Source organism: Peromyscus eremicus, chromosome 6 (genome assembly GCF_949786415.1).
Source record: "Peromyscus eremicus chromosome 6, PerEre_H2_v1, whole genome shotgun sequence".
NCBI classification, from domain to species: domain Eukaryota; kingdom Metazoa; phylum Chordata; class Mammalia; order Rodentia; family Cricetidae; genus Peromyscus; species Peromyscus eremicus.
Window position 1 is genome coordinate 125,488,664 of NC_081421.1, and position 24,767 is coordinate 125,513,430.

The window sequence follows — 24,767 nt, forward strand, 5'->3', positions numbered from 1 at the left end:
AGAGCTGTGATAGGAAATGCATGTGTGGCAGGGAGCTGGAACTCGTTCAAGGGCCCCCTGGAAGTGAATGTGCAGCAGGATTCTGGGTCATTCTGCACAGCATCTCTTGTTTGGGATTTTATTACAGAGAATTGTAAAGATCTGGAGTGATTAAAACTGCATCACAAACATCAATTCTTAATTTCTTGGTAGGATGCTTAAGAAGGTAGGGAGAAAAAGAATCTCAAAGGCAAATAGAAGTAAGTGTAGCTTGGAGTCAAAATAACTCTCACCAATATATGCATCATGATTAGAATGTTTAATGCCACAGTTAAAATATATACTTGTTTGTGAAGGTCTGTGGTATGTGTTTTCATGTGTGTGGGGGGGAGAGGGGACTCATGATTGTGTGAATATGTGTGGAGGCCAGAGGCTGCCCTTGGTGCCATGCCTCTGGTGCCATCCACTTTGTTTTCTTTGAGACAGGGTCTCTCACTGCCCTGAACCTCAACAAGAAGCTAAGCCCTAAGATGCACCTGTCTCTGCCTCCCCAGTGCTGAGATTTTAAGCAGGTGTCCCCAGCCTTGGCTTTTGTTAGGAAACAGTCTCTGGGGATCCAGTTTGGGCTCACCTGCTCACAGGGAAGCATTTGACCAACTGAGCTTGGCAGCACAGTGATGTCCAGCATATGTTACATCCTGATTTCACCCCCTGTACTGAAAAAAAGTTCTCAGATAAAAAGTATGTTCTGTAGCACAATACAGGTTTTGAAAAGGAAACTGATTTATAAGACATCAGCATGAAGCCGGTCGCTCTCAGGAATGTGTGTTTTTGACTTGCAGACACCTTTCAGTTTATCTCCAAACGACACCATGGCTTCCCCTTCAGCCTCACCTTCTTTTTGAACGGGATTCAAGTGAACAGGCTCAGCTCCTGTTGCGAGTTCAAGCACCGTAGGAGCTCGAGGCTCGGAGGCAAGAGAGGCTACTTCGGGATTGTGAATGTGGAGAAGGCATCTCCTTGCTACAGGTATGGAAGGCAGCACGCGCCCTTTGCTAGAGCGACCACTTTGCCATGCTTCCTTCACTGATTCTTTTTTCTGTACAGTTCTTAAGGAAAATGAGTCAGTATATACTGTCTCAAAAACCCAAGTCAAAGATTGTCAACGACAGCCATGAATGTTTGATTTTGAAATTATAAGACATAAACCAGATTTACAGATGTATTATATAGAGAAGAGACAGGCTGGTGGCGTTTTAGATTCTGTCTTGCTTATCATCTCTCTTTTACCTCACACTTGCTTGTAATTCTTGCTTATTCTTGGTTAGCCTGAAACTAACCCCCCACGCCCATGTGGTATGTCATCATCTGTCTCTGCGTGTGGATACCCCAGGCTATGCCTACTGGAAATATGTCCACACTCCTAGATCACCCAATTTTGTCTCCGTGTCCTGGTTTCAATATTAAGTGTAATGACTGCTATTTTTATCAACTTCCAAGCAGGGCAGCCTGTCTGAGTCTGGACTCATACTTGGAGGCTTCTTTTTTCTTTGCTTTTTCCTCAAAATAGTTGTGAAGAATTGACTAATTATCACATTAAGTTAGAACACAAAATATTTATGAGACTATTTCCCAGAGGGAAACAACATACTAATCATCTGATGGAGGTCTAATAAAGATAAGCATGAAGAAAAAAAAATGAGGCAGGGGATTTATAGAGTGACCAGGACCAGGTTGAGGGGGAGTGCCGTTTAATGTAACATAATCAAGAAAAAAATCCTATGACTTCTTTAGGCAGAAACCAGAAAGATCTCTTCCTCCAAATAGCTTTTCAGTTAGAAGACCTATGGGGAGGGCAGAGGAAACAGTGTTATTGGTGTGTTCAACTTGTGTTATCAGAGCAAAGTAATGGATGGAATAATGTTAAAAGAGGTTAGAGAGTCAGCGGGGATGAGTCCTGAGAAATCCGGAAGTGGTTCCAAGGCCTTTGACGTTGACTCTCCTGTTGGAGAGTCTCTAAAGTAGGTGTTGAGCAATGCTCTGTGATGATTCAGTGACAGCTTCTAAGAGAGCCCTTGAAAAGACTGAGAAGAAGAGTCGAAGTCACTTTGGTCTGGAGCGTAGGGAATGGCAGGAAGAATCGAAGGGATTTGGTCTGCTGTGTGCTTTGATGGTAGAGTTTATCAGGCTTACTCATGGGTGGACCCAGGCATAAATCTGAAGAGCAGAGTCAAAGATGACTCAAACATTTTTGTTCTAGGGCCTGAAGAGACGGCCCAGTGGCTAAGAACGCTTGCTGTGCAAGCGTGATGACCGAGTTCAGATCCCCAACACCTATACGAAATCCAAGCATGGACACCCGAAGTCCTGCTCTGTTCACACAACCCATGCTCACTTGGTGCTGTACCCACTTCTTACACCGAAACCAAAAAATGAACACAAAAGTAAAGAAAACAGGTTACTTGAGCAACAGGAAGTAGGTGCATTTAGTGTGTATTTAAGATCAGCTGTGGAAGATGCAGTTGGAGAGGTGGAAGAAAGGGGTTTTGGTTTTGGACACATGCAGTTTTAATCTTCTGTGAGCTAAGGCAAGTGGCAGTATTGATGATGAGTAGCCAGTTGGGTACTGAACCTCAGGTGAGGTGAGATGTCCAGATTCGCGAATAGTTTTACAGTGGTGGCAGTAAAGCCGTGGGATGGGATGGGCTCTCTTAAGACCACGAGGACTTCTGACAAGTGAGCTTTGCACCAAGGAGAAGGGGACTGTAGAACAGGAAAGCCAGTTTCTGAAAGTGAATCCTGAGGGAGAATTATCTTGGAAATAAAATGGTTGAAGAATAAGGCAGTGGCTAATGGAGCCAAGTGTGCGGCTAATGGAGCCAAGTGTGTGGCTAGGTTACACACTGGCACAATGAAGACGGCTGTGCCAACCTTTCATATGCTGTGAACGAACGTCTGACAAGAGCTGCAGGGAGGAGGGTTGTAGTTTGGCCCATGCTTCGAGGGTGAAGGCCATTCTGGTCAAGGAAGCACAGCGATGGGAGTGTGCAGAGGGACCCACAGTCAGGAAGCAGAGAGATGAACTACAGGACAGAACCGGACCCCAGCCTGTGGGATGGTACTGCCTAGTTTCAAGTCTTCCCCCCTCAGTTAATTCTCTCTAGAAAAGTCCTCATACACACACAAAGGTGAGTCTCACTGATACCACAGATGCTTCTTCATCCCCTCAGGTTGACCATCTGAATTACCCGTCCCAACAGGAGCCTGACCATCAACTTGGTGATGCTTATTAGTGACCTTGAGACAAGTTATCCAGGCAAGGTGGCAGGGATTGGAGCTTGATCACAGTGGCCTCATAGAGTAATGAGGGAAATAATGTTACAGAAAATGTTTTGTGGGGAATTTCCCTTTAAAAAACAGTAGTTGTATGGTCCCAGGACTGTATAGGGTCTGAAAGGTCTTTTAGTTTTCAGGATGTGATATTAATGGCATGAATTTATGTTACTAGATAGTACTGATGCATGGAAAAATCCCAAAGATACACAAGAGGGAAATTGGTAAAGTTTAACCCGTTGGTAGATTTGAGAAACCATGATTGAGGGTTCAGGTAGAATTTTTAGTCTTGATAAAAGGAGAGATGGCTGTGCAGTGGGTGTTAGATGGTGGGTGTGCGGGCCCCAGCTAGGAAGCTCTGTCCATTCTTGCCATTTTCTAGAATAAGAAATACTTATCTTGTTGGGCGGTGGTAGCTCACCCAGCACTTGGGAGGCAGGGGCAGGTGGATCTCTGTGAGTTCGAGGCCAGCCCAGTCTACATAGTGAGTTACAGGACAGCCAGGGCTGTTACACAAAGAAACCCTGTCTCGAAAAAGCAAAAAAGAAATACTTTTCTCACCTGAGGTTGAGGAGGGGTTGGAGGTTTTAGGGAAGAGAATAGGTGTCAGAAAAAAAGTCTAGGGACTAGTAGAGTGAAAGGTCCAGTGCAGGAGTATCCAGCTGGGCTTTGCACCCACTGCATTCTGTTTTCAGTTCAGATGCCCTATTTGTGTGCAAATCTTTTCAGAGATTTCCACTGAACTCAATGGAAAATGAATGAGTTTATACTCAGTCATCTGTGTCAAGACAGGGTGTTTGCATGAGAAATATCCCACTAGGCTCCTGTGTTTGAACACATGGAGTTTGTGCTTCTTTGTGGGAAGGAATTTGAACCTTTAGGGAAAGGAGGCTTTCTGGAGGAAGTATGACATGGGGGAGGGCATTGAGGTTTTACATCCTGGCTCACTTCCTGTTCTCCCTGTGTGTTTCCTATAAGTGGATGAAATGGGAGGTCTCTGCTTTCTGACTGGCAGTCCTTCCTTGCCATGGTGAACTCTATTCCTCTGTAATTGTAAACTAAATCCACCTTCAACCCCTCTGTTGATTCTCATGGGGAGTTCTATCTCAGTAGCAGAAAAGTAACTAATGCCCAGAATAGTCTCCTTGAGTTGTGTAATCGGGAACTGAAATACTAAGGCCCCTGCAGTTTCTTTGGAGGACTAGGAGCCAGCAGCATGTGACCTTTGACATCCACTCTCCTACTCAGGGCTTTCTAGCTCCTCTGCAATTCTGTGTTTTAACATGTGTCCTGTCTATTTATTCTCTTGCTCTTTCCAAGACTTTAAAAATAGTTACAAGATTAAAGAGTGAGGCCTTTCACCTTCAAGTGATTTACTTACAGTTCTTAGAGAATAGTTACATTTTTTTATTAGCTCCAAAACCACTTCCTTCAGAGACATCAAGGAACGCTTAAAGTAGTCTTCTTTGCTGTCTCCCTGTCACAGGTGAGGTAAAGGTCCTCTCATAGTGATAGAAGTGGGCAGGGATGGGTGGACAAGTCGGGAGTCCTGTTTGCTTGACTTCTGCTCCACTGGAGATAACTTCAAATATTCCAGTAATTTATTTGAGCTTCAGTAATCAGAATCAACACTGAATTACACTCAGAAACTAAAGAGGTAGTCAGTGATGGGGGAGCCAGATGTTACTCACTTGGTCCAATTCCCTTTGGCAGATGGGCTATAAAGAGTCTGAGCTTGAAACAGGGAGGTTTCAAAGCCTTTACACAGCCACAGCACACATTCAAAGTAACGTGAATCACAGGCTTCAGGCCCTGGGTTTGCTGATGCCACCGATCAAGGAAGAAATGTTTGCACAGAAGGCGAGGCTAATAAGGACATCCTGTGAAGATGTGTAGCATCTTTATCCCGGGGAAAGCCACACACTAAACATCACAGTGATGGGAAAAGCCCTTATCATGCTTAATTTGGATGAGACACTTGGTTCTCATGCCCTCGAGTTTGACAGGCTGATCTTTAGATGGAGTGTAAGCACTCTGAGCTTTATCACACAGAGAGATGCTGAAATGTTTGGTGGTAGAACTCAGCTCTTACTTTTTGGGGGAAATTGATTAAGAGCAGTTTCCATGCTACTTAAAGACTGAAGATGTCTGAAAATTCAGTAAAATCTTCAGTTTAAGAAATTGCACTTGGGCTTGGAGATACTTCTGTGGCTGCCCAAGTATGAAGACCTCAGTTTTGTACTGAAGGTATACCAAGCTGGATGAGGCTATGTACTCTTTATTTCTCTACAGTGAGATGGAAGTGTCAGACTGTTAGCTTCCCAGGAGATTGTGGGGAGCTAACCTGGTGTACAGAGGCTCAGCAGGTGCCAAACCAGATGGAAGGCACAGAGCAACACCTGAGTTTTTCTCTCCACACTTATACACACAGACAGGTCCATACACACATCATATGCACATGATAAGAAAGAAATTGTCCTTGGATTTGAATCAGGTTGAGGCAGTTTCCAGATTTTGTCATCGTTTCTGTTGATTGGACTGGACTGTGCTCTGACCCCTTCTCATCTGTCCATGAGAATGTGTGGCATGTGAGAGGCACACTTGCGGTTTTGAGAGGGATGATTATACAGATGAGTGACCACAGAAATGTCTGTGCATTACCTAAGATTATCTGTAGGCTTTGGAGGACATTTCTCTAGACAACACCTTCCCAGTGAGAATGTGTAAGTTCTCTGGTGTACCCAGCAGAGAGGCATTTGTCTGTCACTAATCATCATAGGGCCACATGTAGTAGCAGAACTCTGTAAAGTAGAGGAGTGGAGTCAGGTGGAGCAGCCACAGCACTCCATCACTAACTTGCTAAATGATTTCGAGGAAACCATGGGACTTTCCCCGCCTCATTTTCTCCATTTGTGCAGTGGTGATAAGTCATAATTGATTGTAATGTGGGGTGTTGAATCCCCTAAAATACTGGGTACGGTGCTAGAGAAGTGGCTAAGTGGTGGGTAAAAGCACTTGCTGCTCTTGCAGAGGACCTGGGTTCTGTTCCCAGCACCCACATCAGGAAGCTCATAACTGCCTGTAACTCCATCCGGGGAATCTGATACTTTCTTCTATGCTCTGTAGACAACTGCACCCGTGTGGTACATGTACATACATTTAAGCCGCACACATACACACAAGTAACAAAAGAAGTCTTTAAAATGTATCTTAAATGCACAACAGAGAGCTTGGTCCAGGCGGATTTCAGTGACCCGTTGTCATCATAATCATTTTTGTTGATGTGTTACCAGTATTAGGAATTTTATGCTAACAACATCTTGAGAGATAGAAAAGATATACACATATGTGACAATGTGTTCACACTACTTGTGATATAACAGCTTAAAATCTTCACCGTAATATACTCAAGACTTGCAATGACTTCTGCATATTGATTCCATTTTTGAAGAACAAAAGCTTCCACCAGTGAGTCTACAGGAGACTGCAGAGAAGAGCTTCAAAAGGCATCTTTAAAATCAATAATGGAAATCTGTTGACACAAATGCACGGACTCCCACATTACTTAAAGGGAACAACGACAGTAGACTGGTTTTGCTTCTTAAAAACTAATCACATGTTTTGAATTGACTGCAAATGCAAGTTGTTAATATGTTCTTAGAATAATAAATTTCAAAGACAATAATATCTTTTTTTCTGATTATTTATATAAGTATTTGTTTAAAAGCTTCATCTTATTTATGTGTACATGCATGTGTATATATGAGTGTATGGCACATGTGTGTAGGTGCCTTCAGGGGTCAGAAGAGGGCACTGGATTCCTTGGGGTTAGAGTTAGAGATGGTTATGAGGCACCCAACTCATTTTCTGGGAACCAAACTTGTGTTTTCTAGTCCTTCTAGTTTCTCCTGAGAACAGGAGGAAACTAACTCTGAACTGCTGAGCCCTCTTTCCATCCTCTTGATTATATAATACCTAAGGACAGATGATCTGTTTGTCTCTCATCTATCTGTCTGTCTGCCTATCTATCATCTATCTACCATCTGTATATTATCTATCTATCTATTGAATCACTAACTATGTACCTATCTACTTACATATAAAATACTATATATGTAAATCTATAAAATGCGCTCAGAGGCTTTAAGATATGATTTTTGTAAACATTTGACACTATAGTTCTTGGTTGATGAGAGTTTTAAAATTGTTTGTTATTGACCTTAAAATTAATAATTTATGTTCATATACAAGATTTTCATATTAAAAGATTATGACTTATTTTAAACCAGTGTATAAGTACACAAGTAGAATATTTCTCATAATTTTTATTAGAATACTATACACATGAGTTATAAAGTGTGTAACTCTGATAACCTACTATAAGTTAATAAAGCCTTCATGCTGGTATTTCTCACAGGTGTATTATTGCCATGGGCCTCGACAGAAAACCATCTCCAACAAAACCTAGGAAGGAAAAGACTGCTGAGAAGGAGGAGGAACCACTGAAGAAGAGTCAGGGGAAACTGAGGAAGGACAGAGATAATACACCATCGAGAAGGAGCAAGATGGAGGGGAAAGAAACCTTGGTCTCAAGCACTTTTTCAGCAGAGGAAATAAAGTCAGGCGTCAGAGAAGTGAGAACGGCTATAGAGGAAATGGAATGGAAGGGCGAGTCAGGACAAGATGTTTGGGAAGAGGACCAGGAGAACACTTTTAAATACGGTAACCAAGAGCAGACTTCCCTTGTTGTTGCTGATGCTTTAAGTTTGAGTATCATTCAAGACTTTCAGAGTGATCTGTGGACTGTTGCTTAGCTCTAATCTGTAGGCAGCCATGCCATGCTTCTTTTACTGTTTCTTGTAGAGTCCCAAGTTCTTTTTCCAAGAGGAGGTTTCCTGGCCTAGCAGTGTTGATGTACTTTCTGTGTATGAGGACATAAAGAAGTTTCTGTCCTGCTAGCCAGAGTCAGAATTCATTCCTGTAAAGACCATTTGATCAAACAGAATTTTGTCTATTTATTTAGTTTTTGACTGTGATTTTAGGAGTAACATTGACTATCCACTTCAGGGTTGGTAAGTACAATACACAAGCATTTGGTGCTAGGACATTATACACTAACAGCAGCTTGTATTCATTTCAAGTAGAGACTGTCTGTCTTGTGTTTCTCTCTTACCTCTCCATCTCCCTCTGCCTCTTCCTCTCCCCCTCTTTCCCTCTCTCTTCTTTTCCTCCTTCTTTCCTTCTCTTTTTCCTTCCTTTCTCTCTATCATTCTCCCTCCACAAAAATATGTAAGCATGCAAACATACTCAGATACACACACTCACACACCTGCACAGTGGAGGTAGCAATGATAACACTGCCAGGCTCAGAGCAGTGTGCCTGGCACTTCCTCACTCTCTGCTTTGTTCCTGTCTTCATTTACAGCTGGGAAGATGGGTCTCACTCATGCACAGACACCATAACTGAATTCAGATCCATACCTATGTGGATCGACTCTCAGACTATTAAGTCATTCTCTCTGTACCAATGGTCTCAGGTACTGCGTGGCTGCCTGTGATATTCCTAAGGAATCAGGAAGGGTGAACTGAGTATTTCTCCTTACACACAGAACACAAAGACTATCTTAGAGCAACAGTGGCCACAGGTCAGGGTTTGCTGTGGAGGGTCTGGCCTCTTAGAATCTCCTTTTTTATGTTGCTGCACAAGGATTTCAGAAATCCTGGGGGGGGGGGGAGAGCAGGCACAAACCAGAGTGTTGAGCCTCATGTGTTGATGACAGAGATAATGGGGCTATTTTAGCTGGGATTTCACTCGCAATGCTGCACCCTGTTCACTTCTTTCTATAATCCTTCCTACTTCTTACTCTTCCCTGGACTGGGGAATTTGAAGATATCAGAGGTCACTGCAGTGGTTACGGAGAGCTTCTTCCCAGTGATTCCTCTCATAAGACAGAGGCTTGAAGAAGCTGGCCTGAGGCTCCTTCCATTATTTTCCTCTTTTACAAACATGGCTGTGTTGGGACCATGCTCCTTAGCCTGAGTTCTGTCTTCTGTGTTGGTGAGTTAACGGGTTTAATTACCAATTCCACGAGGACCCAGAGAAAACTAGAGTTATGTCACAGCTCTCTGCCTGGCTGTGGCTCATCATGGAGCTGGAGCCAGGTTAGGAGAGACTGTGCCACACCTGATCACCTGGTGCTCCTCCCTCTAAGTGGGGATTCAAGATAACACTCCAGCTGAATGCTCTAGAAGAACTTGGGAGGAGGGCAGAAGCTGGTAGAAGAAGGGTGTTCCAACACACACCACTGTTCCAGCACACACCACTGTTCCAGCACACACCACCAGCTCATTCCTACTTAAGGCACGAGTGGGTGACACAAGGGTGGCCTGACTTGTGCTCTTATGAAAACGGAAGGCTGGAGGCTGATGGAGGACTGAGCTTTCCTAGGATGATGGAAGCTGTAGTTCAGAGCTAAGGCAAGGTTCAATTGTAAGTTTTATGGGAAAACACAGAAGCCTGTCAAAAATAGGATGCAGGGCTGTTTCTGTTTTCCCTGATTGTTCCTTCTGTTTTCTGCCCATTTTAAAGTATGCCTGTAACTGCCCTGACTGTGGCCACTGGGCCGCTCTGATCTAAACTGGGTGCCTCCAATAATATGTGCTGCTCCCACATGACAATACTTTCATGTGGTCTGTCCTGTTCAATACCAGTCCCTCCACTATACAGTGACAACCACTGTGGTGGTATTGCGTTCCCCAAAATATTGTGCACCCTAATAAACTTATCTGGAGTCAGAGAACAGACAACCACTAGATACAAAGGCTAGAAAATGGTGGCACTCACACCTTTAATCCTAGCATTCCAGAGGTACAAATCCCTCTGGATCTCTGTGAGTTCAAGACCACATTGGAAACAGCCAGGCATGGTGTCACACGCCTTTAATCACAATAAGTAAGCCTTTAATCCCAGGGAGTGATGGCAAAAACAGAAAGGTATATAAGGCGTGAAGACCAGAAACTAGAAGCATTTGGCTGGTTAAGCATTCAGGCTTTGGAGCAGCACAGTTTAGCTGAGATTCATTCTGGATGAGGACTCAGAGGCTTCCAGTCTGAGGAAACAGGATCAGCTGAGGAACTGGCAAGGTGAGGTGGCTGTGGCCTGTTCTGTCTCTCTGATCTTCCAGTGTTCACCCCAATACCTGGCTCAGGTTTGATTTTATTAATAAGAACTTTTAAGATTCATGCTACAAACTACCATTACTACTGATCCACACTGTTTCTAATGACCTATGAACTCATGGGCTGAGCTGAGTATCACTACTTCTAAGAGCACCACAGCTTTGTGCTAAGCATGACGTGAATGAAGACATTGAAGCTTAAAGATGTTAAATTGCCCGAGGTCACATGACTAAGAAATGTCCTATCTGGGTATAGGACACATGACTGCCTGATGTACAAAACCTCATATTTCACTACTATTTTTTTTTTTACTGTGGATGGAATTACTATATTACACTCATGTTCTGTCCGACTCCTGCTTATCTTGTGACAAGCAGCAAATATCTACAAAATAATAAATGTGTAGGACTGGGGAGATGGTTCAGTGGGTAAGGGAACTTGCTACTTAAGCATGAGGACCTGAGTTCAACCTCTCAGAACCACTGTAAAAGGCTGGGCATAGTGACCTGAACCTGTAACCCAGCACTGGGGGAGGGTGAGCCAGGAGGATCCCTGGAGGTTTTTTTTTTTTGCCAGCAGCAGCCTAAGTTCAGGTTCAGTGAGAGACCCTGTCTCAAAGTAATAAGATGGAGAATGTGAAGGGATTTCAGTGAAGAGTGATAGAGCAGGACACCTGACGTCCACATGCAAGAACAGGACACACACACACACACACACACACACACACACACACACACCCTAACAATATGCATGTGTGTGTGCTCTGCAGGTAAACTGAACTCTTCTTATGATGTCTTCCACACATACATACATTCCCATACTAAAATGTAGTTCATAGATTAGTCACAAAAGATTAATAACAATAACTCCTACAATAGAATAATTATGAGAATACATTGTAAGGGTAGAGCTGGCGTCTAGCTCAGTGGTACCAAGCTTGCCTAGAACTCACAAGGCCTTGAATTCAGCCTCCAGAGGGTACACAGATTCACTGGTAAAAGTTAATGAAAAAATCACATTTTTAAAAAATTTCTGGAAATGTCCATGTAATATTTTCTGACTGCATTTGAGCATGTGTGAGTCAAACCACACAAAGTTAAAAACTATGGATAAAGGGAGAGCTGCCCTCGATATTATTTCACATAATTAATCATGAGTTCTAAGCAAAAACCCACAAAATGAACTCTTCAAGTGTCAGAAGTAACCACTGAGACCTCTGTATAAGATGAGTGTCCTCTTTCTTGTGTACTGAAATCCTCTTTCTTCAGCAGAGACTGGAGACTCCTGGATGCAGGAGTTAGCTTACTGCTAGGCCTCTTTTTCTTCCATTCTATACTCTTTCACACAGAAAATTTTCAGTTAAAACTTACTAACTAAATGAATTAATTTATTAAATTAATTAAAATTTCAATTAAAGCTTATGAAATTGCCCCAGTGGCTGGAGTGATGGCTCAGCTTTTAAGAGCTCTTGCTGCTCTTCCAGGGTACCTGGGTTTGGTTCCCATCACCCACAACCTCTTAACTCTACTTCCAGAAGGTCTAATGCTCTCTTGGCCTCTGTGGGCACCTGCACATATGTGGCACACACACACATAAATAAAAATAAAATTTTACAAAAAACGCCCTGTAAATTTCTCAGCAATATTTAAATATTAATCTCTTTATTTTCTTTCTATTTGCTCTTTGTGTGTTGAAAAATGAACTAAATTCCCCACCCGGTCATTTCATCTATGACTTTGTTTTACAGACACTTACATTCCTTAGGTGTGCAAAATCTCATATTATCTTGGTGTGCCTACTTTGCTATTATTTCTACCTCACTTTTGTTCTCACAGCATAAACACTTGCTATGCATAGGGTACTTATTTTAGAATTAACTTTCTTTGATTGCTTAGGGTGGGCAGTTCTCAAGTACATTACCCAGGAGGCCCCACCACCAGAAAAGCTGGAATATCTAATAACTGAAACACATAAAAATTGGGAAATCTTTATTTTCTTATATCTTTTAGATTGAAGATAATTGTTTACTTGCTTAATTGGTTCTGCATGAAAGCCTCTTGCTGTCTATCCTTGGCATGCTGTCATTTTGAGATTTTTAGTTTGGGGTGGGGAATAAAGAGCAAACAATTAAATATGAAAGGTGAAAAATTATAACCACGAGAGACAGCTGGAGTTTATATGATGTGACAATTTGCTTTCCCTGGTACAAATTTGCTTTCTCCCTGTAGGGAATGAAGTAAATTTGAGACTGTGACAGCGATGTTCTGTTTTCTAGAGTTTGTATTTTGGAGTTGTAATTATTTTGTGCGTTGTATGGGTGAACAGTATACATGGCTCCTGTTGTGGCTTAGCTGTAGAATCATCTTTAAATTGTTTCTCAGTGTCCATTAGTTTCTCAACATGCTATTCTCTCAGGCCCTTTGGATGTGATTAATTGAATTTTTCCACTTCACTATTCATTAGAGTGATATCCAAATATTTTGAACAATCTTCATATGAAATATGACCTCACTAGGTCTCCAGATTAACTTCCATTATTGTAATCCTGGTTTTTTTCATTTTTAATTTACTTCTCATTTATTCTTTCATATAAACTCCCCTCTTTCCATTTCGGTCACTGTAGTAGTGATATCCCTTTGTAAATGAGCCTTTATTAGCTTCTAGCCTTGTCGTTTAGGGTTTCATGTCTCTTTGTGCTGTTGTGTGTAGCTGATCGCCATCTTTGATCATTTACTATTAGTCCTCCCTGTTCCATAATTGTGTGAAAAAGCAAAGAAAGACCCAGGAAAGAGAGGACAATGGAGCCTCAGTTCTCATTAGAGTGAAGTGGTTGAAGCGCCCAGGGTTCTGGTCTCATTGTCACTGTGCTGAGTTTTTTCTTTCAGACTACGAAGAAGATTTCGAAGTAGATGAGGAAAAACAAGATGAGAGAGCTGAAGACCAGGGTCAGGCTGAAGATCAGATGAGTGCAACATCCAGGTCACCCACTGAAGGGGAAAAGGATAATTTTAGCCTTGAAAAGGAGGAGGCAGCAGATGTGCACGACAGTGACAACCGTGAGGATGGGTGCTCCGACAGTGAAGAGGAGGATGGACAAGGCAGGTTGTAGAGTGTCTCACAGTGTGCTTGCAACTTGTCTGTCCATAACGTTTAATAGGTCAGAGATTCGTAATTACCTAACCCAAGAGTCCCAGCCAGCCACCCTTCAGTGCGTTTCTGAACTGAAGAGCTGTTTCTTAGTCTGCTCACTTTCCTTAGTTTGGGAAATTTTAGCAAGATGTCAGATTAGGGTTGTAGTGACCTGTGCTCTGTCTAGTTAGAAAGTTGTTATATCCTTTTATCTCAAACTGTTTCAACACACACACACACACACACACACACACACACACACACACACACACACACAGAGAGAGAGAGAGAGAGAGAGAGAGAGAGAGGGGGGTGAGAGAGAGAGAGAGAGGTGAGAGAGAGAGTCCAAGAAGCTCCTTTAAGGGTATTCCAAGGCATACTAAGGTAGACTGTTCTTTTAGGTAAGAGATTTATTGAAAACATTAGAGAAATAGCAGCATGGCAGGTCCCCTCATGGTTTCCAAAGGGCTATGTAGTGTTATTGATGAGTAGCCCATGATACCTGCTTACAGCCAGAATGATGGCAGAAGACACCACAGGAGACACATCTCTTCCCTCATCCCAGAACCAAGAGAGCTCAAACTCTAGTCCGCACCTTTTCCTTCCTGTGTATCTTTTCTATCCAAATTGTTGGCCTCTCTATGGCCAATTATGGTCAGCTAGTCACTGTCTCCACCCTCTGAATCAAGGTATAACCTTATTGCCAGTCTCGGGAGTATCAGAGTGCAATCAAAATATCCCACAACCAATTTAAGCAAACTTGTTCTAATAGTTAATGTATACGAATTTAAGGCAGATTTATATAGAGTAAAACAGAAAATGGGTTTGTTTCAAAGCAGAAATGGGTCCATGAGTATGTGAACAGCATATTTAGTACTAAACTCCCTGACAGTCAAGGTAAAGAGTGAATGAAACACAATTAGAAAAAGCAGAATGAAGTTGACTCAGTATATTTGCAAACAAGATTGACGTTCATATTTATTACAATGCTCAAACATTTAAGTGTTTTAATATATTGAGATGTATATTTTCTATAGATATTTACATTTATGTTTCTACACTAGATGTGTGTAAAATGTAATGTCTCATCTCAGTTGAATATACATACATATGGAGTTTAGTTTATAGTACTTTATGACTCAAAGCTAAATAATTCAACAGAAAATGGTGTTATAGAAAAAAGTTTCATCTTAGTCAATATTTTAAAAGAAATTATTCAAGTGACTTGTTTGTAGATATATTTAAAATGTGTTTGACTATATATATCTAAGCAATTCAGAACACAAATGGCTTGGGTTTTCACGTCTGTTGTAATAGTGTGAAATTATTAGGGTGCTGTTGTCACTAAGACCTGTGAACTCCTAAACTATCTATTTGTCTGAGCTTTGTATTTTCTGGAGGCCAAATAGATTTTCCTAATACAGTAAGTTTTTATGTTCACCTAGAGAAGGGCATAGGCAGGTCTTGTATCTTCTTTGCAGGGACAGCTTTGATTATTTGTGCCATGATTACTGAATAACTGATAGCAATGGAGAGTTTGGTGCTGGCTGGCTGCTGCTTGTGTGTCTCTGACTGGAAAGGCATCCAGTAACTTGCACTGCTGTGGCTCATATGATGATTCCTGTTTATGAAGACCCGACTGCACGCTGAGTCCCACATGAACATGTTGGGTGAATTACCCCCATTTACCTTAAAAGCAATTACTTTCCACTTTGATCTACATTTTACAATTTGAAAACTTACAAATAGTGAAATTAAACAATTCCAAAGTCACATAGGCAGGAAGTTCTGCAATTCAGTTACAATTATTATAACCAAATTTCAAAACCTGTACTTTGGAGAAAAGATACATTTTTTGAAATCAGAACATATCCATCTACCTTCAACTAAAAGAACTTTTTAACCCAGTGAAAAGAATTTGTTCTTGGAGTCTCTATAGTTAAGGGGCTTTTTTGATTTCTTTTGCTAGTTCTGTTTTCTTGTTTAGTCTGCTTTGTTTTTATGAAGGGGAATTAAAAACAGAGTTTCTAAACTTCACTAGATTGTCTTTCCTCTTCATGAAGAAGTGTTACTCTCCGTTCCTTGGCTTTGCAAAGTCTCCACTCAGTGACTCTGCCCCAGGGGCAGTTGCACTAAACCCTTAAACCCTATCCAGTGGGAGGTCAGTCAGTTTTCAGACATTCTCCGTGTATTCAATTTTGTCTCTCAAATTACACAAACTAATAGCACACAAAACCACGCTTAGAAAGCCAGGGTGGTGTGTTGTTTTTCTATTTCTCATAAAAACAACATCACAAGGGATTTTGTAACTATTAAAAGGCTTACTGACATCATGTCTTCTAAGGTCTTTGACTGCTCTTGTGATTTCTGCCTAATGTTCATGTTATATGGTTCTTAGAATATTTACTGGAAAAGTTTCGTAGACTTGCATAGAAGCAGGATATACAATGTTTGAAACAGATGTAGAATGAGAGCTATCAGAGCACTCACTTCACAAATGCTGGAAAATTTTTGAGACAGAACCGAACTGGCAAGCTATTTTCTCTTGTCATTTCAATAATGGAATTATCAAAGTGTCCTTTCAAAGGACCCCTTCAAGTCCTGGGTGTGCCCAAACATTGCCACATTGCCAGTGCTCTGAGATACCATCATCTCACGGCTTGTCTGCCTGTCCTCCCAGGAGGCCTCCTCTCTTCTGACCCTTTATTTTGATCAATTCCTTTGTGTTACTCAAAAGTATGCCTCTTAGTATGTGACGTGTGAGAGTTAGCAATTTCATCTGGCTAATACATAACATTTATTAAAAATGACAATATCATGCTGTGGATTTCATGGAAAATACAGCATTTCACCTACAAAAGTGTGAGAGGCATAGCTTGGGCACGGAATCCCGGACACCTGTTCATCCCTTTTATGGACATGATTAAGAACCTTGCTGTTAGTATTTGGATGTGTTTCATTTGAACCTGCCCGCACCTGCTCCCAGGGGCACACAATTGCCCAGGCTGTCACTCTTATGACAAGCCAGCCCTGTTTAAACTGCCAGCTAACAATTGCACTGCACACTTTGATGAATACACTGCCGCGTGGCCCATGAGTGATGGAGGAGAGCTGACTGAGAGAGGACCCTGCTCCAGGAATGATATGTGCAGCTTCCTGCCATTCAAAAGGAATGGCAGCTTCTGATCTCTGTATTTGTGTTTGCAACCCCAAACACTAATTTACCAGCAGAAAACGTTTTGTCAAAGATGAGTGCTGTAAGTCTGATGGGGAAAACACTGTGTGAGCAGAAATGCACCTTTCACGGGCAGTTTGGGTAATAATGCCTTGAGACGAAGGGGAAGGACAAGTAGTTCCTCATGAGAGAGAAGGGAGAGGCAGCGAACACAGACTAGAGATCAAGAGAGAGATGGCATTGTTTCTCAGAGTACTCAAAGAGCCAGACTTGAAGCATTTATTTTTCTTATAACAGTTCATTTGTGTATTTTTCAGTCTGATAGAGTAGATGTCATAGACCTAAAATCTCAGAGTCACAAAACACTCAATTTACTTCACATTAAGATTCTTACCACTTAGGGATTTTATTTATTTAACTTAAATATATATTTTGAGGATTTCATATATGTATACAGTGTATTTTGGTCATTTTGGCTTGACTACATATGAACTTGAAGAGAAGAACATGACAAGGCCCCCTTCTGTGTTGACATTGTGTTTGGCATGGCACCACGTTCTTGAGTACTGCAGTGTGCCCGCATCTTGGATAAAGGAGGGCCATGAGGAGATTATACACAACGTAGAGACAGACTTTATATGTTAGTTTTTGCATGACTAGTCATTATTTGTTTATTTTATTTTATATGTATGAGTGTTTGCCTGCATCCATGTAAGTACATGATGCACCTGCTTGGTACCTGTGGAGTCCATAAAAAGGCTTTGTGTGCCTTGTAACTGGAGTTTTAGATAGGTGTAAACTGCTACGTGTGTGCTGAGAACAAAACCCAAGTCCTCTGCAAGCACAGGAAGCACTTTTAACTGCCGAGCCATCTCTCCAGCCCCTGTTAGTCAATTCTTGATAACATGGATTCCTTAACCCATTGTTGACTGCTAAGGCAGAAGTCACAGATTCAAGAAAGATGGTTAAATCCACCAATGCTTAGTTTACATGAAATATTTTCAAATGAGTTCTTTCGCTATAGTTTGGTCTTTCTGATGCATGATCTCACTATGTGGCTGAGGCTGGCCTTGAACTTGAGATCCTTTTGTCTCAGCCTCCTGCCTGCTGGGAATAGGAGCATGGGCCACATATTAGGCTTCTCTACACTTCTGAACCCACATGACATGTGTAGTAATGATGTTACTCAGTAACATAAAGATGTAGGCAGCACAGTGTGATGTGATTTGTTCTGGTCTCAATACCGGATTCACTCTGCAGCTCAGCAAGTCGATCGGTGTAGAGTACACAGGCGGCTGTGTGCTGGAGCCCCTTCTTTCTGCCATTGCTCTGTGTCAGCAGGAATGTCCTTGTAAGACAGTGTGCATATTTAACTCACCGGTGAATTGACATATTTCAGTGAGTGATAATTACCTGTTGGAGGTCGTATGCCTGCTCTTACAACAAATGATGAGCTCATATGTCAGTTTAACTTATATGTCTACATTTTAAAACGTCTATTCATTCTAGAACAGAGGTTCTCAACCTGTGGGTTGTGAATCCCACAGGGGTAGAATATCGGATATCCTGCATATTGGATATTTACATTATGATTCACAACAGTGGCAAAGTTACAGTTATGAAGTAGGAAAAAGATAATTTTGTGGTTGGAGGTCACCATATGAGGGTCCATGAGGAACTGTACTAAAGGGTAACAACATTAAGAAGGTTGAGTACTACTGTTTTAGAATGTTCACTGAGTATCAATTACTTGTCATTAGATATTGTTTGTAAAGATTTTACCTGAACCCCAATACCTGGTATGAGATAGAAGTAGTTCACAAACTCATGAATATAAACAGGAATCATTAGTAGTATATAAGAACTCATGTGTCAGGCTAAATCTGAAGAAAGTAAGAGTGTCATTTGTGAAGTGAAGATTTTGTTTTGAATTCTTAAAACTTAGTAATAAGAAAGATACTATTGGTAATACAGTGGGAAAGAGTTGTGGCTCCATGGGCTTGATATAAACCACTAAGCAAAATTAACCACTTTAAGTTGTATAATTAAACCAGGGTATCTGAGATTCTAGCTTAACAACAACAACAGCGAAGAAACAGAACAAGGTCAAAGCAAGGACTCTGAGGAACTAGCAAATGTTAAAGTACGAAGAGTGCGGGAATGATTAAAAAGCCAAGCTCACCCTTGTCACTGGCCTAAGACAGTGCAGGTGCTGGTGGTGAGAAGAGGAAGTCACACGTGAAGAGAGCTCTTCACGGTGACTGCTAGGAAAATGAACAGACACTGCAAATAAGCAGGAGAGTTATTTATCTGTTCGGCAAAAGTGAGCAAAATTAGTCATTGAAGAGCACAGCATCTATGTGGAAGCAAAGGCCATGGCTTTCTTTTCTTTGTAGACTATTTCCTGGCACATAGGATCATCTCAGCATTAAGGGATGGGTTATTCCATGCTGGCAATCTATGTTGTCAGTGGCAAGAAGAAAGGAGGAAGGGTGGGGATTGAATGATTATTAAGGGGGAAGCAATCACCCTGCTTGGGACAGGAAACAGTGGGGAACAGGCAGTTGGCTCTGGCAGAGCCTCAGACACTGAGTACAGATTTTTTCCTGGATAAGGCAATCAGTAACAGGCTCTCTCAGCAACAGGACCAGGACTTGGTGGAACAAATGGAATCAGGCAAGAGGCTGTTGCTTTACTATGTGCCTCCAATAGTCTCTCCATTCTGATGACAAACAATTTCAAATATGTCCTCCAAGTTGCTTTATTTGGAAGCTTTTATATAAATATTGCCTTATTTCTAAGAGAAGAAATGTAATTCACTGTGGAAGTCCTAGTACATGAACCTGGAGCATTTTCTCTAAGCCCTGTCTTACCCCAGGGTCTGTAGGGAAATAGAGCAAGAAGTGAGAGTGAGAGTGAACGACACCAGGAGTTGAGGGAAGAATTTGAAAACGGAAATGTTTGTATTGGAGGTCAGGTGCCCTTGCCTCCATGAGGCTGCTCATTTCCCCTTCTTTCCTGAACGTACTGAAAATTGAACCAGGATGAGCTGTCAGCCTTTTGAAATAAGATAATATACCTAATAGAAGCCACTACAAACGATGGAGGGGGTAACCATTTATTATCCTGTAAACAATTTACAGAGCCCAAAGTGGGAATCATCTTGCTGAGACTCAGATGGCCCGTGCAGCCCTGGGGTCTCTGAGCAAGCTGAATGTCATGTCCTAGCTAATGGTGCATTGGGTAGGGACATCTGTGGAACCACTAAGAAGAGTGAGTTGTTTCTCTTAAAAATTTTTGGGGAGCAGAGAGTGAATGACCCAAATAAGATTCTGTTGAAGTACAGGAGTCACCTGGCACTTGCCAAGGTGATGACGGGAATGGCTTCGGAGAGGTTGGTGCCTTGGTGTCCCGAGCCTCACTTGTGTTTCCTTGGAAGTGTTGGTATGTCTATGTGGCTATACTTAGACTGGGAGGATGTGTCACAGAGAGCTGGCAGAGCCAGAGGGACAGGGGGAAGAGGAAGGAAAGGCTGGTACTTTTATTTATTTAGTTTTCATCTTTAGCTCCACATTAGCTGGCACAGTGACAAAGTCAGCTAAGTGAATGTGGAACACAGAGGAAATAAATCTGGAAAACTAGGAGGCACCAAAGAGTCTCATCTGTTAGCATATTCTGTACTAACGTTTGGTCCCTGATACCCCCAAAAGATAAAGTATTTTCTATAAAATCATTTTAAGTTCAGAGCAATTGTTTTATGAGGCAAACACAAACTTACGTTTCTCTTGTTGGAAGCAATATAAGGGACTTTGACGTTGTGCCTCCTCCTTACACAGATTCGGCATGGAGGTTTGTTCTTGGATGCTTTCACAGCCTTCGGGGTCCACGTGCAAGCCATCTTTGCCTACTACATGTTTCTAGTATATGTCTGTGGCTCCATCTGGGAGTGCGTCTGAGGCCTCTATTTTTGCTCTGCGGTCTGCCTCATGGTTTCTCAACCCTGTCTCCTCCTAGGGATTGCCTTAGGTTACTGGAATTTCTTCACCCTTGGGCATAAAATGCCTGGAGAAACCATGGAGTTTATATCCCCCGAGGGTGGCCCATAACCAATATCTGGTTCAAAGTGAGAAAACGCAGCTCCCTCTTCATTTCATTATATCTTTCTAGGACAACTCCCAACTGAGTTGAGCTGATCCCTGAAACAGCTCATTGACTGGCTGTCTCCCACCCTCCTGGGCTTCCTAACTCCCCTAAGACTTTCTCTTGGAGCTTGTACGATGTATCTTCTTCTCAGGCAGCTTCCTTTTGATATCTTGCTTTTAGGGGCTCCAAAAAAGGTATTATCTACATACACACATATCCTAAAAGCATTTAATAATGCCCACCTACTTTGTAAGTGCAAAGATGGTACCCAGATGCCAGAGTGTTCTAGGGTGGTAGACTTTACAGTAGATAAAAATAATTGACATTACTGCTGTGGCTAAACAGTAGAAGTAAATGTGTGTTCTTGTAAAACAAAGTAGTATTCAAAATTTCTACTAACAAGATATTTATAGTCTTTCTAAAGGTTCTTCAAGAAAATCCAAACCTGGACTTGGTTTTCTGTTAAATGTGATCTATTAAAAACTTTCATCGTTTATAAGCTGGGTTAGGAACACACACCTGCAATACCAGCAGTTGGGAGGTAGGGCCTGGAACACCTGGAGTGTGAAGGCTGTGTGAGCTGCATAGTGAAACTCTGTCTCAAAATAACAGGGCAAAATAAAACAACAACAACCACAAAAATAAAAGTAAAACCAAGCCAAACCAAAAAATCTTGGTAGTTTTTAGATCAGTTTTTCTTTATCATGACAATAATATAGAATGTACTGAGAGAACAATTTTTCCTAAAGTATATTTATTGGTGAAATTATTAAGGCCACTCCACGTAGTTAAAAGGGAGGTTTATTTTGTGGGGTAACTTACAAGTGAAGGGATAGGTAACAGGGTCTGGGAAAGGTGTAGTGCAGTCCGGTGGTGTTCTCTGGAGAACTCTGCTTGGTCTACCTCCAGTGTCCAAGGTCCAGGAACCAAGAGAGCTGGTGCATCCAGATCTCAGGACTTCAGGGTCTTCTCTTGGCCCCGTCTTGTAGGTGTGACAGTTACTGAAGGCCCAATGGGGGTTGGAACTTCCAGATCAAAGCTGGAATGGCTACCCACTACATCTCCCCCTTTTGTCTAAATAAGAAGGTTCTAACCTAATACAAGGCTATATACAAAGGAATGGTTATTAAATATTGCCCAGGAGTAATGAGGGATATTGACCTAGATAAGACAGAACTACAACCAATGCAAACAATATCAAGCAAGAAACACATACTAAAATCCAGAGAAGTCTAGAGCGTAGGTAAATGCATGTTACAAAGATCATTGCAAAAAATTGCAAAAGGTGTCCTATCCTAAAGAACCTGAATCTAATACTTAATATATTCTAAGATATTATATATATATATATATATATATATATATATATATATATATATATATATACTAAGTTGTAACTATAACTGCTAGTCTTCAATCCCATCAAAGACCTGAGAAGGAATATAATGGTACCTGAGAAATGGAAGATGGATGCAAGCAACTTTCGGGAATCTTGCAAGAGTAGACCGAGACAGCTGGCAGCCTGGACAGTCACCTAATGTTTCTCAGCATTGTTGGTGCATTCAAATTGGCTACAGGCCTAGAGTATCTGACAGATCATTTTCAGAAGCAGGAATTCTGAAAGACCATCTTGCCCTGTCTTGGCAGAGTACAGTGGTTGCTTTCCTTGTGTCCTGCTTGTCCAGAAGGACAGCACTCATATTGTCAGCAGTTGAGGCAAGGGCAGTTATTTGCCCAGTAGGCCATTTTGTGCCAAGAAGACAAACTTCCAAATGGAAATGTCTTAGAAGCCCAACGTTCTCTTGGGATCAAATTGGTGCTGCCAGGAGCAATTGTGTCTCACGTCAACAGAATTTTAAGTTATTTAAATGCCAAATTCTCTAGGTCCATGAAGTGTTTGAAGACTATCTGTCCATCCGACCTATGTTATCTGTGAATCTGCATAACCTAACTAACATGACTATAGAGATGACAAGCATAGGTGACTATAAATCTATAAGTCTTATCTACCTAAATAATCTAAGGATTAAGGCTTCCCATAAACAAGGTAAACAGTCTATAAGCAAATGTACGATAAAGGATGACGTGTTCAAAATTGTGACAATACACAGGATATTTATAACAGAGGTAGGAATGTATAGTGTGATATGCAATATGACAATAATCTTAAATATATCAATATCCAGAATAGAAGTAGAACATACATACAATATGACAGATATAAATTTACATTTGTATCAATATACAAATATTTCAATGAAGAGTAGAAATATATGTACATTATAACAAATATAGTTCTATATTTGTATCAATATACAAATTATCTTAAACAGGAATATAAAAATAGTTTACAATTGTTTCAACATATAAGAATCCATAACAGTGTAAATTACAGTGTAAATTATCTAAGGCTGCTATTTTACTAAACTTGTTTACTAGTATATACAATAATTTACCATAATATCTTATACCTATCCATTACATTTCTTCTTTTCCTTTTTTTTTTTGAGACACTTTTTCTTTTCTTAAGGAGAATACTGAGTCTAATATTTTCTTCCACCCCCAACCCTATAACCATCATCCATAACCCTGAGAAGGGGCGTCGTTTTCTTAGCATTGCTTCCTGCTGTTTAGGGGGTGATAGTATCTCCGTTGGGTACTTTAAGAAAGCTCAGATAGTTAAATCTCAGTTAGACTAACTCTAGCTATATATATTTGTTAAAGATTTAATATTACTTGTTCCCAATATGGTTCCATATCGGCTGATAAATTTAGGATATAACAATGATGCTATCATTTTATTTTTGCAGATACTAAGACCCTTTCATCGATCTCATCTAGAAGTCACCCGTACTCTAGCGACAGTGAAGACGAATCGACGGAGCTGTGTGCAGAAGCCCACTCTGGAAACAGTGCAGGGGGAAGTTCCACAAGTTCCTCTTCTCACGACCTGCAGGAAAACGATGACCAAGGAAAATTCCACTTTCCGGTCGAGGAGTCCTTGGAAACTGAGATCGAAGAGCAAGAAATCACAAAAGTAGATGTGGATAATGGCCCTCCATTGACAGAGGTTAGATATATACACGTTACTGAGGAAGAACCAACAGAGGGAACCCAAGAGATTACAGAAGCCAAGATGTCTAGGCAGCCTGCTTCTCCAGAGGCAAAGGCTAAAGGTCAGCTCCAGGTGGGAGGCACAACTGTGGTGGAGGACAGAAAAGCAGGCCTCCCTGGGCTGGAAGAGGAGGGTAAGTACAGCCAATGAGATGACACGCTCACGTGCCTGTGCATGAAAGCTGATCTGGTCATTGCGACTGCCAGAGCTGGGCAATCAGTCTGGATGAGTCTGGAAGGATTCTATATTTCCCTTTCTTCTTGTCACAGAATTTCACGTGTATTTTCAGCTTGCTGTTTTCCTTCTATTGCGTTTTAAAAATGACTTGATCATTCTTACATAGCCTGTTTCCTATTTTCTGTAAATTCCTTCCTATGGTAATTCTATCTCAAAAATCAAATAAAACACCATACATGTGTGAAGTCAAAGATATGTCTGGCTTTTTAGAGGTCTATGCTAACATTGCTGTTAATTCTGAGTCACGGCTACATTTGTATATGCACAGCTCATGTGGATGGTGCTTAGCATGTCTTATGCATGGTTGTATGTTGGATGTGAACTCACTGCATCATACTACTGCCATCTCATCTCTCCAGGGGAAGCAGCTATTTCTTAAGAAGATTGTATTGCCAAGAACTGTACATCCAAGGGGCTGTCCCAGAACCGGGTCAGGTGGAGTGGCCCCAGAGTTTCTAGAGACTTCCATTGTTTTCC

General features: G+C 41.4%; 1 protein-coding gene across 1 annotated transcript in view; it reads left to right on the top strand.

The window, feature by feature from the left end:
• Erich3 (glutamate rich 3) overlaps window positions 1–24,481 on the top strand; it is a 39,640-nt gene extending 15,159 nt beyond the window's left edge. The window contains exons 4-7 of the mRNA XM_059266493.1: window positions 822–1,008; window positions 7,730–8,034; window positions 13,377–13,589; window positions 23,749–24,481. Of these exons, the coding sequence (XP_059122476.1) occupies window positions 822–1,008; window positions 7,730–8,034; window positions 13,377–13,589; window positions 23,749–24,203 (1,160 nt within the window). The 3' untranslated portion in view covers window positions 24,204–24,481. The remainder of the gene's footprint in view (window positions 1–821; window positions 1,009–7,729; window positions 8,035–13,376; window positions 13,590–23,748) is intronic.
• The last annotated feature ends 286 nt before the right edge of the window (window positions 24,482–24,767 follow it).